Raw genomic sequence first — 14,868 nt, forward strand, 5'->3', positions numbered from 1 at the left:
TCATTTATCAAAAGCGGTGGTGTGCGCGGTGCCAGCCCTGATCTGTGTCATTCGTGCCCTGCTCTGTGTGTGATAATAAATTACCTTGGGACTGCACGTGGGTCCGCCGCCATTGAGCATGTGGTCATTTTTCAAAAGTGGTGGTGTGAGTGGTGCCAGCACTGACTTGTGTCAGGAATTCCCGAGGTAGTTATTTTCTTCCATATGGTTTACAAAGGGAATTGGTGAAGTGAGGGATGAGTTTGGTTTTTCCCAATTCTTCTTCCGCATTTTTTTCCCTGCACATGAACATCTTCTCACACGATTGAGCACATGCTGCGAGCAGCCTAATTTACATACGCATGCTAAAACCTGTTTGAATCTGCGTGGCACAACCAAACTACCATCTCCACCACCATAGCCACCTTCACCACAATTCTCCCACATTATAGAGGACACATGGGAATATCTCTGAGGTTTTATATTTCACAAGGTTTCGCCCTGTATTCAAATTTCGTTAGTAATTGTGGAAACTTGTGCCTGATAACCTCTACATACACATTATTAAATCTTTTCTTCAAAATGGTAATATTCATTGTCATCAATATTTATATGGAGTGTTTAAACAAAAGAAAGAGTAAAATATCCATGAAAAAGGGGAATGAAACTTTTACAACTCGAGGTTGAAGCAGCTTTATATAGTTATCATTAGAACTGACAAACTGAGAATAAAGAGTCATACTCACGTCACGTAGCTTACAGCGACCCCACGTGTCATCCTAGGGAAAGTAAAACAATAATTTGGGGACAATATACCATGTTCACATTATTTAACTTGCTCGTGTAAAACCTAGTATATCAAATCAATTGTGGCAACAAAATCGTTCAGAGGAATATTGGCAGTTTCTTTGGCTCTAATTTTCATGCTATTTCTATCCAAATTTGTTTCTGTCCAACAATGAGTTATAATTAAATATCAGATGTGATAGCCGAACTAGAAGTTTTGTTATCCCAGAACCGAACAATTCCTTTTTAGTACCGGATGTGAAACCTCACTAATTTATGAGTATTAATAATAGAATCAGTGTTAATAGAAGTAGTTCAGGTATAAATCTGAAACTCTCCAAAAGTGATGTTAAGTAATAAGTATGTTTTGGTCTTCTGCATGAGAGATGATTTTGGTAAGGTAAAACCATGGTAAAGTACCACATCTTGCCAATGACCTTGCTGGAAATACCGGTGTGATTGTTATCTTGATTGTGCTATTGTATGATGCACTTCAGCACAAGGTGTTCTCAATGAATGTGCAGCAACTACTACAAACCTGCTGCTGAGAAGAGGTACCAAAGAGATTTTAAAAAGGATGAAATGGGCACCAGACCATAAATGTTGGGATGACAAAAGTTTCGAGATGTGCTCTTCGTTTATGAAGTCAAATTGAAATTGTTGAACAATTAATGGCAGTTTGTTTGAAGATGGACATTTGGACGCCGACACTTAAATAATGAACCGCTCATCTGAAATTGATTCTCGAATCAGCCACACCTCGTTTGCCATGGTGGTAAACATGCTCATAAATCCGAAGGTGATGAAATCCATTGTTTGTCTTGTCCACAGATACAAGTCTTCATGGAGACCAGCATTCTGTTGCGAATAAGTACAGACGGACTCTCTGTACATCGTGCCTTTGTCCAACGAACACGGCTCATCGGGAAAGGTTTCATCATCCAGTAAGACCATTGCAACAGATGTAAATGTAGTGAAATGATATTTTGATGTGAAAGAGGCCGATTAAACACAAAATTATGGCCTGTCCTGCAAAAACTCTCGATATGACTATTATTATGCCTGTAAGGACTTGCGTAGTAACTGAGAAAGACAAATATGTTGATCAAGCAAACAACTTGGCTGGATTTTAGAGTATTACCAGAACTTTGGAATAATATTCCTCCTTCCTACATTGGAAAATCTAATCAACAGCATGAAAACGAGAGATCGTTCTGGGTAAATGAAATGGCTAATGTACAATATGTGAGTGCACTTCACGGCTTTTTCATTTTTCTTTTACATTTTTTTGATATTGTATCAATAATACATTCACATCTACTGCTGTATAACGATGACTTACTTAATGGACAAAACTAATCTTACAAACACAATGAATCCCACCTTACTGTGTGGTCAGCCAGGGGAAATGGGTGGGATTGGGGGGGGGGGATTTTGGCTCTCACGAACCAGCCGGTCAGGTCTGACATTTGAGCGGGAATTTGGAATTTGTTCAGGGTGTCGCAAATAATTTGCTTACTTTGGCCAGGGTGATGTCATGATCTAACTTCACGATATAATCTTTAATATTCACCAACTAATGCAAAGAATGACTGTCCACCAACTAATGCTCGCTAAGAAACCCAGCTTAACATCCATCTGAGTAATGATGCACTTGTGATGCAACTCCCTGCCTGCAAAGAATGATCTGACAGTTTGTGGTCAGGTATGGAATCAAATTCACACAAGACAGCTTAAAAGTAGGTGCATTACTTCTCCAACATCATGCCTAGACATGCACATCTCTTGTATGCTTCCGTAATCTATTCCATTACTGTGTGCTGTCTGAGTCTTGCAATACCTTATTTATTCATATTTTGCATGTCAACTTATCAGCTGCCTTGCTGCAGACAGTTCGGCATTGCTCTAATTGTGTTATGAACAAATTTGAATCTGTAAACATTGTGTTCAATCTGGACATGAAGTTAGTCATTTGGGAATTACCGCATGAGCCGTTACAAATGTGCAGATGGTGGCAGTTTGTCTGCTGACAGTTTGACTTCCACGATTGTCTCCAGCCTTTCCACCTGAGTAGTAATTAATTAATTCTGGAAGGATACATATTTTCCTTGGACCATTTTATAAATTAATTTTATAATTAATGTAGTCACTGACCGTCTTTGGCGAAGTGTCTATCATCAATCATTATTTAGGCAACGCCAGATTTATTTTCAGCACTGGATGCATTAAATTTTGGAAATGGCAGCTCGGTATTTGCTCACATAATTTTCATTATTGTTTATTCGTTAAGGAAGTTGGTTGGGACTTGCAAAGTACAGTACCTTGTTTATTTTGATGCTCTATTTCTTGCTCCTGCTCAATCACGCCGGCCTGTTTCTTGTGCAAGGATTTATCAACTTTGGCTGGATGCTCTCTGTTTCTATTTCTGGAACTGCATTTTTCCTTGCTCAATCCAACAAGCTGCAGCAGATGCATTTCGTTTTCCTATTATGGTCAATGTATTTGTTTTTCTGACTATTGTCGTTTCTGTTTTTAGTTTATACGAGGTGTTCCAAAATCAGTGACACTCACATCGGAAAGGTTTTGTGCATTTGAATCCCAGTTTTCTTCCCATAGGGAAGAACAAGTTGGCTAATGGTTTATTTTGACCAATAAATTATACTTTCTGATTAACAAAGTCAGTGGCATCACATACTAAAAGGCCAAGAGACAGTAACTCGCTGCTCTCTCATTGCAGACATGTTGGTAGCACCTCAAATTTATACCATTTCTCATCTAGTCTTGCACCTCTTAAACTTTTCAGACCTTTTACTCCATTTTAGCCATACCTTAATGCAAGTTTTCATCCAGAAACTAGTTATACAATGAAAGATTTTTAGGGAGGGTATTACCGAGTCAAATTCCAGTCTTTTGTGCCGATCCAAACTCGTTTTGTATCTCGATTTTCCGACCTGATGTATTGTCTCCTCTTCCCTTTGGATTTTCAATGTGGCAGCCGACCGCTATGTCTTGTATTCTTTTTGTAGTTCTGATTGTTTCTACCCCTGCTTCACCCTCCACCCACCCCTTCCCACTCTGACCTCCAAGCATTTCTTGACTCAAAAACATTTGCTTGTTTTTTCATGTCCGACCGAATGTCAGTATGATACCCATCAATTTTCTCTATTCTCTTTCTTCCATGATCTTTGATTTTGCATTTAACAAGGCAATGTTGCAGAGTTTACTTGACGTTCAAATTGAATCATCAGACCTTTTTCATCATATTCAAGGTCTTGGAACAGAATAATAATGCATTTAAGTTAAAAGGATTGGCCTCTTGCATTTCAAGCAAGAATATGTCCATCCATTAATGCATTGACACAGTCCATGTTAACACAGTGCACAGTAATCAACTCAGAAAGGTTCCACTTAAAAATTTGTTATCCTTTAAATGACACAGAAGAATCGTCATTTCAGGAAAAGTTGTCTTTGTAAAAGCAAAATGGTTTATAATTGGGAGAATGTATACCAATGATAGTAGATAACCGGCATGTTTCAAGCAACAGCTGTGCTTGACTGTCCAGCATGGAAACACCATTGACCATTTGTATTTTGGCTTCACCATGGGAAACAAGTTCTAGAAACTGACTTTTATTTTTTTATTTTTTTGGAATTTTGGGTTTTCTCTACATGCATTATGCATTTTGATTTTAATTCTTAAATTGCTCAATTGCAAGCTCTCTAAAATTTTAAAATGGGGAGAAGTAAGAGGTCCAAGCTTCTTAACTCATCGACATGCTCACTCATCGACACAAGCTTACCTTAAGAGCCGTTCCCTGCAGAAGAAGACGCTGCCGCTCGGGTTGCACACCTGTCAGCTTGCACAATTCGGTCTTGAGGACAAGTGGGGGTTGCTCAGGGTCAATAAACAGATCAGACAAAGATTGGCGACCCCACTTGATGAATACTGAAACAGAAAATGGCATTTTAAAAAAAAAAATTTGAAACTGCAACCCTTTGTTGTGTCTCGCTTTGTGCAATTGTCATTCCAGTGTTTATTTGGTTTTTTTACATACTATTGTGGATATCAATAGTTAGTTGAATTGAAGTTGCTAATCTGTTTGCTTTTTTTTCATAAATAAAACACACTTCATCTTGCACATAATACAAAAAAAAAAAAAAAAAAAAAAAAAAATAATAATAATAATAATAATAATAATGTGTCATTCAAATTTAATCACTCTATTTAATGTTTCTTTCTTTGCAAAGAATAAGCATTAAAATTTTTTTAATGTGTCTTATTCAAATTTAATCACTTTATTTAATGTTTCTTTCCTTGCAAAGAATAAGCATTAAAAATGTTTAATGCTGAAAACATAGAGATAGACTACATAATAAAAACATAGGGGCAATACCTCTGAGCACTCACCTGGTAGTGACTGGATAAGATAACCAGGGAACAACTGGTAGGCATAGATTCACAAAATATGTAAATGGAGAAGAAAGTAAATACCTATTGAATTGTTTTTTCATGCCATGAACAATCTTTGGTACCGCACAGGTGATAAAGCTTGTGGTCAAGTTTCATCGTAATTGTGTGTGTGGTTTTACAGAAGAAAGCAAATACATATTTAGGGGGGGGCAGCCCCCAAGTAGAATCACTTGGACCCAATTTTTTTTTTTTTTACGTCGTGAACAAACTTTAGTACATCATGAGTGATGAAGGCGGTGGTCAAGTTTCATCAGAATTGTGTGTGTAGTTTCAGAGAAAAATGCAAATACATATTTTTGGGGGCAACTCTACTTACATCCTCTTAGACCCAGATTTTTCTAATGTCGTGAACAAACTTTAGTACATCACGGATGATGAAGGCGGTGGTGAAGTTTCATTGGAATTGTGTATGTACTTTCTGAGAAGAAAGCAAATACCTATTTTTGGGGGCAACCCCTTTGTCGACCCAAATTTTTTGAATGCCATGAGCAAACTTTAGAACATCATGGGTGATGAAAGTTGTGGTCATGTTTCATCAAAATTGTTTGTGTAGTTCGGGAAAAAAAAGGACATAGATATTTTGGGGGCAACTCCCCCCCCCCCGATTTTTCCAATCCATCCATCCATTGTGACCTGGACAGGAAGGGGAGGAGGAGGAGGAGATTGGGACCATACTCTGTGCAGAGCGTTGGTACTGCCTAAGCAGTCTCCTTGGCTATTGGACACAATCCTGGACGGGTCGTCACTCCAACACAGGATACCAGCATGCTGGCACTCATTTTGCTGACCTCTGAAGGATGACAGGCTGAGTCAACCCCTCCTGGTATTACTTCAACAGCCAAGTAGTATTTGAACTCAGGAGCCCAAGCCCACCACCCGAACCTTTAAGCCAACACCAGGCATGATTTTTCTAATGCCATGAACAAACATTGGTACACAATGGGTGATGAAGGGTGTAGTCAAGTTTCATCAGAATTGCATGTGTCGTTTCTGAGAAGAAAGCAAATATCTCTTTGGGGGGCAACCCCCCACCACCGTACACCCCCTCTGACCCTGATTTTTAAAAAATACCGTGAATAAACTTTGGTACATCACAGGTGATGAAGCTTGAGGTCAAGTTTCATCAAAATTGCATGTGTAGTTCCTTTGAAGAAAGCAAATACTTATTTTGGGAGGCAACTCCCTGTAGACCCCCTTAGGGACAGATTTTTTTAATGCCATGAACAAACTTTGGTACCTACACGATGATGAACATTGGAGTAAAGTTTCATCGAAATCCTAAGTGTAGTTTCAGAGAAGAAGTTGAAAGTATTTGTGGATGGACGGACGGACGACATGCCATCCCATAAGCTCCCTGGAACTACATTCCAGGTGAGCTAAATACTGAAATACATGAGGTCAAAAAAGTATCGATTTTGGAGTAAAAAATATCTTTTACTTGTATTATGCATAATCCAAACTTACGATGCATACAGTAGAGCTGCCCAGTAGGCAAGGCTGAGGTCCAATGTGTTGAGCACCGATTGACCTTAATCTGGAACTCTGCAGCCATCATATTGCTCTTTCATGGTCACATCCTACCATCCCATGGGGTCAGCTGGGGAAAGTTTTGGCACATGACTTTCATGTACTGTTGGACCGGCCTGACATTCGACAAAGTCGGTGAGAGCAGGAATTTTATATTTGTTCGGAGTGCTGGTGATATCTCGTCGACTCTTTGTGAAAAACACCGTGGTATCTTCAACATCCATCAACTAATGCTGGCAGATGAGACACCCAGTTTAACGCCCATCTGGCGGATGGCACACGCATTGCTGCCTCACCTTGCCTGTGAAACACCAAGATGGGAAGAGAATTTATAGCTGACCAATAAATGATACTTTCTGATTATTTTGAACAATAATTTATACTTTTTGATTTGCAAAGTCAGTGGGATCACACCACCAAGAAGCTCAGGGCAGAGTATAGGATGGGAGTTTATAGCTGGGCCAGGATTCAAACCCAGGCCACACGGCTTAAGGCCCGGTCACACCTTGACGTTTTAGCCAGCGATGGCAACGTATTAAAATGTATGTAAAACGCTGGCTTACGTTGAACTTTTGATGTTTTTTTTATTAAAGATTCGGACGTATTCATAACGACTTGGTCTTATGTATAACGCATTGGTAACAGACACAGAACATTTCGTTGTGTTATAGATAACTTATACCAACGAATGCTGAACCTGTTGTCAGCCTACACAACCGATGCCCAACGATAGTCTAACTTAGGCATAGCACGTTGCACGCATCGCCGACGATGTCGTGACGTAGCCTATTAAAAGGCTGACGCACAACGATTCGAATCATAACTGCCGTAGAAATGGAAGTGACAACATCGCGGTCACACCTTGGCAATCTTGCCAGCGTATGCCGACCTAAGAAAAATGTGTCTCAAACGTTGGGGCACGTCAAATACGGTATGAGTAAGTTTGGTATACGTGAGTACAACGCTAAAGTACGCTATCATACGTCGTAGTAAGTAGAGTACGTCAAGAAATTTTAAACATGTTCAAAATTTTATGACGTACTCGGCGTATGACACACGTTCCGCATGCGATGGGGATAAGTTTTACACACGATATGTGGACGCTTACACACGTCCACAAAGGCTACTTATAAGCTACTCATAAGTCGAAACACGTCGCGGTAATGTCTTTTTTACGCGAAACTTATTTCTAACTTATGTTTGACATGCTTTGAACCAATTCTTTATGTAGTCCCAACACACATCGACGTATGTAGACGTATTCCAATGACGTCTTCCGGTCGACAAAAAAAATAAATTAACGTGTTTCTAGCTTACAACTGCCATATAAAGACGTGTTCCCAGCGGTTTTGGGAATTGGTATATAAAAATGGTGTTCATAAAAGGGGAACCCAACAGTGTTTTCGAGTTCCTTTTTGAGTCGATGTCCATGTCAGCAGTAACAGTATCAGTATCAGTATCAGTATTAGTATTAGTATTAGTATTAGTAGTAGTTTGTTCATGTTGGCAGTAGTAGGTGAGTGTGAGGGGAGGGTGTGGGTTATGATGGATCGTCCTTGCGTTTAACGATTTAACGATTTAAATGATAAACTCAACGATTTAAATGGCTGCATCTCCACTATTGAAAGTAGACGCTTGCGCTAAACAATTAGATTTTTTTTACACTCAACGACTTTTAAACGGTACCACTCAGCTATTTTCATTGTTTACAATGAACGATTTAAATTGCTGTCACTCGCCTTTGTTTTTTGACGCTGGGGTTTGGAAATTTTAATCGTTTCTTCTGAACGTGTTAAAACGCTCAAACTCGAGTATTTTAAATAGACGCTGCCGATGGACAATTGGAATCATAGCCAAGCTCGACATCGAAGTGTGAACATCCTCGGCATGCCCAAGAAAAGTTTGAAGAATGCTGCAAATAAGTGTCCTGGCCGTGGCCGTGGACGCTGACGCAAGGACGATCCATTATACCGACGTCTTTCAGCCTATGAGTAACTTAAAAGTAACGTCTGTCGATGTGTGGCAACGATCGCGTAACGTGCCAACAACACGTTAATCATAGGTTAGAAATAAGTTTCGGGTACGCTAAACATTACATCGGCGTGTCTCAACTTATGATTAACTTACAAGTAGCATGTGTTGACGTCTGTCAACGATCGCAGACCGTGCATACAACTTGTGGCCAGCGTAGCGGAACGTGTGAGTCATACGCCGGCATACGTCGTGAAATTTCAAGCATGAAAAAATTTGAGGACAACCAAAAAGTACAACGTTTAAAGCCAGCGTACAACGACGTATGGCAGTGTTTTTCAGCGTGCTCTCAACGGGTTTGCTTCTGCGACGGAGGTCTTATGATTGCCTCCATGGATTTCTGAAATGGTTTCTTATCACTGTGTTCAGTTTAATCATCAACTATACTGTTCCCCAAGGTCACCCAAATGAATCAAACTTGAGACGGCGGTAGGTGTGCAAAGCGGATAGATGGAAGACATTTTCTTACCTTTTTAAGGTTTACTTATCGATACTAATAAATGTCAGTGTGTGTGTGTGTGTGTGTGTGTGTGTGTGTGCGTGTGTGTGTGTGTGTGTGTGTGTGTGTGTGTGTGTGTGTGTGTGTGTGTGTGTGTGTGTGTGTGTGTGTGTGTGTGTGTGTGTGTGTGTGTGTGTGTGTGTGTGTGTGTGTGTGTGTGTGTGTGTGTGTGGTTGATGTGTATCTTCATATGCGGGTTTCAGAATGTGGAATGGAGTCCTCCCAGGGTGGGCTCAAAGTATCCACCTTCATTTCAGTAAGGGGTCACGATTCATGGACCAAACTGTGAAGTTTTCTGTTTTTAAAGTTTTGTGCCAAGGGCTCTCTTCAGGATCGTCACTGAGCGTTTCCGTGTGTGCGTTTCCTCCATAACTCCAAAACCATGAAACCTTGCAGCCTGAAACTTCGGAAGCATACTAAGGGAACTCCCAGGAAGTGCATGAATGAAAATTTGGAGTTTGAGTTAATTAAAACACCCCTTTTGAAGATAATTAACGGCTTCATTTAATTATGTCCTTTATCAGGCGCATCCTCGGCAACCTCGTTCTCTGGGGTTTTAAGGTGTATCCTGGGTTACTTTGCTGTGATCTGAAGCCGCCATGTTTTTTGACCTGCTCAATCATGCCTTCACTTGGAAAAGGCCACAGGGATTTCTTCACGATAAAGTTTTTTTTTTTCAATTTCCTTACTAATATTATCAAATGCCTGTTCATCATAGCTATGAATCGCTGGGTACAGTGCAATGCTTATAAACAACCTGAAATGCCAGCGTTCATGGCTTTATTTCATTTCTGCACATGCCATAACCTTGAGTATCTCGGAAACTAAGCCAAATTACAAAATTTAGCTCGGGAATGGAACTTAGCAGCAGTTCTGACAACTAATAAAAAAAAACCAATGTCACCCGCAGGGTGACCCATATCTTGCCAAAAGGTGACCACATGTGACTTCTTTAAGGTCACACTGAGGTAAACAGAGCTGCGATCCACCAGGAGCGACTCCTTGAGGAATATCTGCCTACGAGAGATTCCGATGAGAATCGTTCTACAGAGTAACCATGAAAAATCTGCTTTTGCCTCATAACATCAACAAATGACGTCACAATGTCTCAAGCTTGACATATCTAGAAAGCACTCATCGAGGTGTTAAATTTGAGGTACTACACGATATGGTTCCTAAAACTTGAAAATTTGACCTTGGGGTCAAATATGTTTGACCTTAGGTGCTAACCATGAAGGTCAAGGCCAATCGCCACCAAAAATTAATCAGCTGAGCGCCAGACCATGAACTATATTCCCATGAAGTTTGAAGACGACCCGATCAAAATTACTCAAAAAATAAGGGTTTCGTCGACTCCCCTGATTTGCGACAAAGTGACCTTGACCTTTGACCTTGACCTTCAAAATTTTGTGCACTGAAAGGGACCTCTATAGGCCTCTGATATGCGAAGTTACAAAAATTTCTAATGATAACTGTGCTCTGCAGAATTTTTTATACGTGATTACAGACAAACAAACAAAAAAAAAAACATAAAAAACTGACTAACATATCTTGCAGAAACTTCGTTTTGGCAAGATAAAAAGTGTTCATTTGTCTAAGTCGGACACAGTTTAGACATTCGGAAATAGCTATTGCTTGCCAACCATTTACTCGGAGTGCTTAAGCCGTTTGCCGAGCACCCTACAATGGACGGCAGTACAGTTTGTGTTCCGATCGGGATGTATAGGAGGCAGTTGCTGCAAGGTGGAGGTACATATATGGGTGTATTTGGATCTGTGATTTAGGGACTCTCCGTGGGTATGTGTGTGTATGCCTGCATGCTTGGTTACGGGTGCCGTGGTGGCAAAGTTTCATCCCGCATATTGGGGGTTATAACTTATAACCTCAACAATATATGTGCAATAACATTTTCCTTTGTCATCACAAATGTTTCTAACACAATTAGATATTTTATATGACTTGGTGCAGTGCTTTACAAAGCTAATATGGTTTCTCTTTGTGAGTGTCAAAGCAAAATACATTTGATAACACCCGATTTCTGAGCCATTCGCCATATTCACATGTTTTTCAATTCGAACCAATTTTCTTTTCCACGTGTCACTCAACAATTGTGCGTGCGTGTGCGTGCGTGCGTGCGTGCGTGTGTGTGCGTGTGTGTGTGTGCGTGTGCGTGCGTGCGTGCGTGCGTGCGTGTGTGTGTGTGTGTGTGTGTGTGTGTGTGTGTTTGTGTGTGTGTTCATAAAGTATAACACATTCTCTGCTAACTCCTCCACCCCCCCTACTACCCCCACCCTACTCTCTTTCTATGTCCCACCCTCATTCCACCCTTCCTTATACAATGCAGCATCCTCCCACCCCTCTCTCTCTCTCTCTGAACATATGTGGACAGTGGTTATACCCAGATGGTGGTTATCTCCACACAAATCCGGATGGTGGTCATCTCCACACATATCCAAACGGTGGTTAAATCTTCATGTACCTGGATGGTGGTTATGTCCGGATGATGGTTATCTCCATTCATGTCTGGACGGTGGTTATTTCCAGATGATGGTTATGTCCGGACAGACCCTCCCCTCATGCTGCTTTCCTTTGCTCTCCTCTCACTCTGCCTTCTCTTGCCCACACCTCACTCTGCCTTCCCATGCCCTCCCCCTCATGTGACCTTCCCCTCCCTCCTCACACTTCTTTCCTCTCCCTTCATGCTGCCTTCCATTCCCCCAACCCTCCTCGCACCCCCACCCTTCCTCACTCCCCCACCCTTCCTCACTCCCCTTGCATCCTCTCTCCCCTGCCCCTCCTTGGTCTCCATACCTCCTCGCTCATCCAGTCATCTCTCTCTCCTCCCATCTTTTACTCCTCCCCCTCCCCACACCCCTTAGTATACCTGTCATTCAGATGGTGGTTTCTCTCTGGATGTGTCCAGACAATGGTTATGTCCAGACAGACTATCCCCTCATACTGCCTTAAATAGCCCTCCCTTCACGCTGCCTTTCCTTGATGTATCTGGATGGTGGTTATCTCCATTCGTGTCTGGACAGTGGCTATCTCCGGATGTGTCCAGACAGTAGTTATATCTGGATGGACCCTCCCCTCACACTGCCTTCCCTTGCCCTCCCCTCATGCTGCCTTCCTCACCCTCCACTCACACTTCGTTCCCCTCCCTTCAAGCTGCCTTCCCTTCTCTCACCCCTCCTCACTCCCTCCTCCTTCCTCACTCCCTCCTCCTTCCTCACTCCTCCACCCCTCCTCCCCCCTTATTCCTCCACTCCGCTTTGATCTCCCTCCCACTCCGCTTTGATCTCCCTCCCACTCCCTCCTCACTTCCCCTCTGTCCTCGCTCCCCCACCCTCCTCACTTCCCCGCTACTCCTCCTCAGTCTCCCTTCCTCCTCCTTGGTCTCCCTCCATCCTCCCTCCCCTCACCCTACCCTACCCCCTCTCTCCCTCCTCTCTCTTCCTCCCATCCTTCTTAGTCGAGGCTCGTGCAAAAGCAGGTATGAGTACAATGAACAGATCATAACGCAAGAAAAAAATAAAAAAGAGGACTAATGAGTGTCGATGTAAGCCTGGTGTTGGCTGAGTGATTATGGTGGCTGGCTTAGGATCTTAGGGTCCTGAGTTTGAGTCCCGTTGGCTGGTGAATTAACACCAGGTTGGGTCAACTCAGCCTGTCATCCTTCCGAGGTCTGAAAATGAGTAGCAGTGTACTGGTAGAGGGGAACATCAATAGCGGCACAGCCACACTTCTAAAAAATGATAGCTACCCGGCAGCCAAGCTGCCATACACAAGAACAGAACAGTGCAGGTGAGCAGTGAGCCTTGATTTAGGTAGCTTCATCAGAAGGAAGGTTCACGCCAAAGGCCAAAGATGGTGGACCATGTGTGCCCTGCAGAAACCTTGGGGGAAGGATGGGAGCAAAGCACGGAAAGAGCAGATGGTGCAAGACCAGAAAGGAGGTGGAGCAAGACAGGGAGACCACCCACCTGTGTATGATGGCAAAGTGATAGGCCCATAGACTCAACTTCATCACCTTAGATTCCAATAATTAAAGGCTTTGGTTTCCACGGCATCAAGCTGAGTAAGATATGAGGGAGGGTAGCCAGCCCAAAGGGGAAGGTGGGGGGAGAGGGGGGTGGCAGTACTCTATCAAGCTTTGGATTAAAGCATGATCTGTGAATTGGAGTTCAGGTGTGTCAAGGAAGGACTTTGTTTAATGGAGGATGCCCATTCGGCGGCTGGCTTTGGAGGCCACTTTTGAGATGTGGTTTGCCCAAGAAAGATCATGGATGATTTTGAGACCCAGGAGTTTCAATGATTGAACTTCCTCAAGAGTATTGTTGAGAAAGTCAATGGGAAGGTTTGCCAGACAGTCCTTTCAGAGAGAGATAGTGAGTGTGAGATTTGTCAGGATTGAAAGATATATTCCAAGTGTTTGACCAACTTGTGATTTTTTTTCAAGGTCTGAAGAGAGGGAAGAGGCTGCAGTGTGCCTGTCTGAAAGATAAGGGATATCACGGCAGAGGGTGGAGTCATCAGCAAATAGATAAAGAGGATTTTCCAGAGTCATTGAGATCATTTACGAAGATCAGGAATCGAACTGGGCCTAGATTACTGCCTTAATTGATGGCAGAATAAGAAAAAAGAAAAAAAAAAACAACTGAAGAAGGATGAAGCCATATGGATTCGATTTTTATTTATTATTGTTGTCTGTCCATTTGTAGAATGGTGATCTGTGTTCATAATGAGACAGTTCAGAAGAACATGGACCACAGCTTTCCCAGCAAAATTGAGATTTCCCAACATGTGCTGCAATCACAGCAGTTCCCTTTATGTTGTATACCAAAGGAGGATGCAGGCAGGCATCTTTGAGGTCTTGTTACACACAGCCTCTTGCCAGCAAGCATTCAGGTGCTTGTACAGCTCAGCTACAACTAGTCAGAGTTTCAAAAGTTCTGGAGTAATCTGATTTTTTTTTTCCTGCAGTAGAACCAGATGAGAGAGCGTACACGATTGCATAAATGAAGTCGACCATAGTTTGTTTATTATCAAGCTCTGCATAAATGGCAGCCGTCGATGCAACTAAGAGCAACTATATTTACCTTTGCCAAAAAGGTGGACAGAGATTATATTGTCACCCATTTGTCTTTTTGTTTGTCTGTCTGTCTGTATGTCTGTCTGTCGGGAAGCAGGATATCTCAAAAGGTTATGGACGGATTTGGACAAAACTTGGTGGACAGGTTGGGTGTGCGAAAAGGACCAATTGATTCGATTTTTGGTGAAGATCCAGATCCGGCTACGAGAAATTATTAACTGATTCGTCACCTTTGAGAGATAGGGCCAAAACTATGTATAGCACGATATCTCAGAAGGTATACATGGATTCAGACAAACAAGGTGGACAGGTTTGGTGTTTGACAAGAACCAATAGGATTGATTTTGATGAAGGTCTGGATACGATCATTAATATTTGTTTTTCTTTTTAGTGATTCCTCACCATTGAGCGAGAAATAGCATATCTCAAAAAGTTATGCACAGATTCGGACACAATTTGGTGGTTGAGATGGGTGGGTGACAA

At 41.9% G+C, this 14,868-nt stretch overlaps 1 protein-coding gene across 9 annotated transcripts in view; it reads right to left on the reverse strand.

Annotated features, from left to right (window-relative positions):
- LOC147027157 (ubiquitin carboxyl-terminal hydrolase 14-like) overlaps positions 1–14,868 on the reverse strand; it is a 165,896-nt gene that overhangs the window by 137,768 nt on the left and 13,260 nt on the right. For 8 of the 9 annotated variants that reach the window (XR_015058710.1, XM_085883344.1, XM_085883343.1 and 5 more), the window contains exons 2-3: positions 4,566–4,711; positions 726–758 (exon numbers count right to left, since the gene is read on the reverse strand). Coding sequence is in view for 8 of the 9 variants with exons in the window: in XM_085883344.1 (XP_085739470.1) it covers positions 726–758; positions 4,566–4,711 (179 nt within the window). In the remaining variant the exon portion in view is untranslated. The remainder of the gene's footprint in view (positions 1–725; positions 759–4,565; positions 4,712–14,868) is intronic. The other variant, XM_085883340.1, reaches the window with a different exon arrangement.

The sequence above is a fragment of the Eptatretus burgeri genome, chromosome 5 (genome assembly GCF_056783735.1).
Source record: "Eptatretus burgeri isolate ZD-2024b chromosome 5, Ebu_testis_v1, whole genome shotgun sequence".
NCBI lineage: Eukaryota > Metazoa > Chordata > Myxini > Myxiniformes > Myxinidae > Eptatretus > Eptatretus burgeri.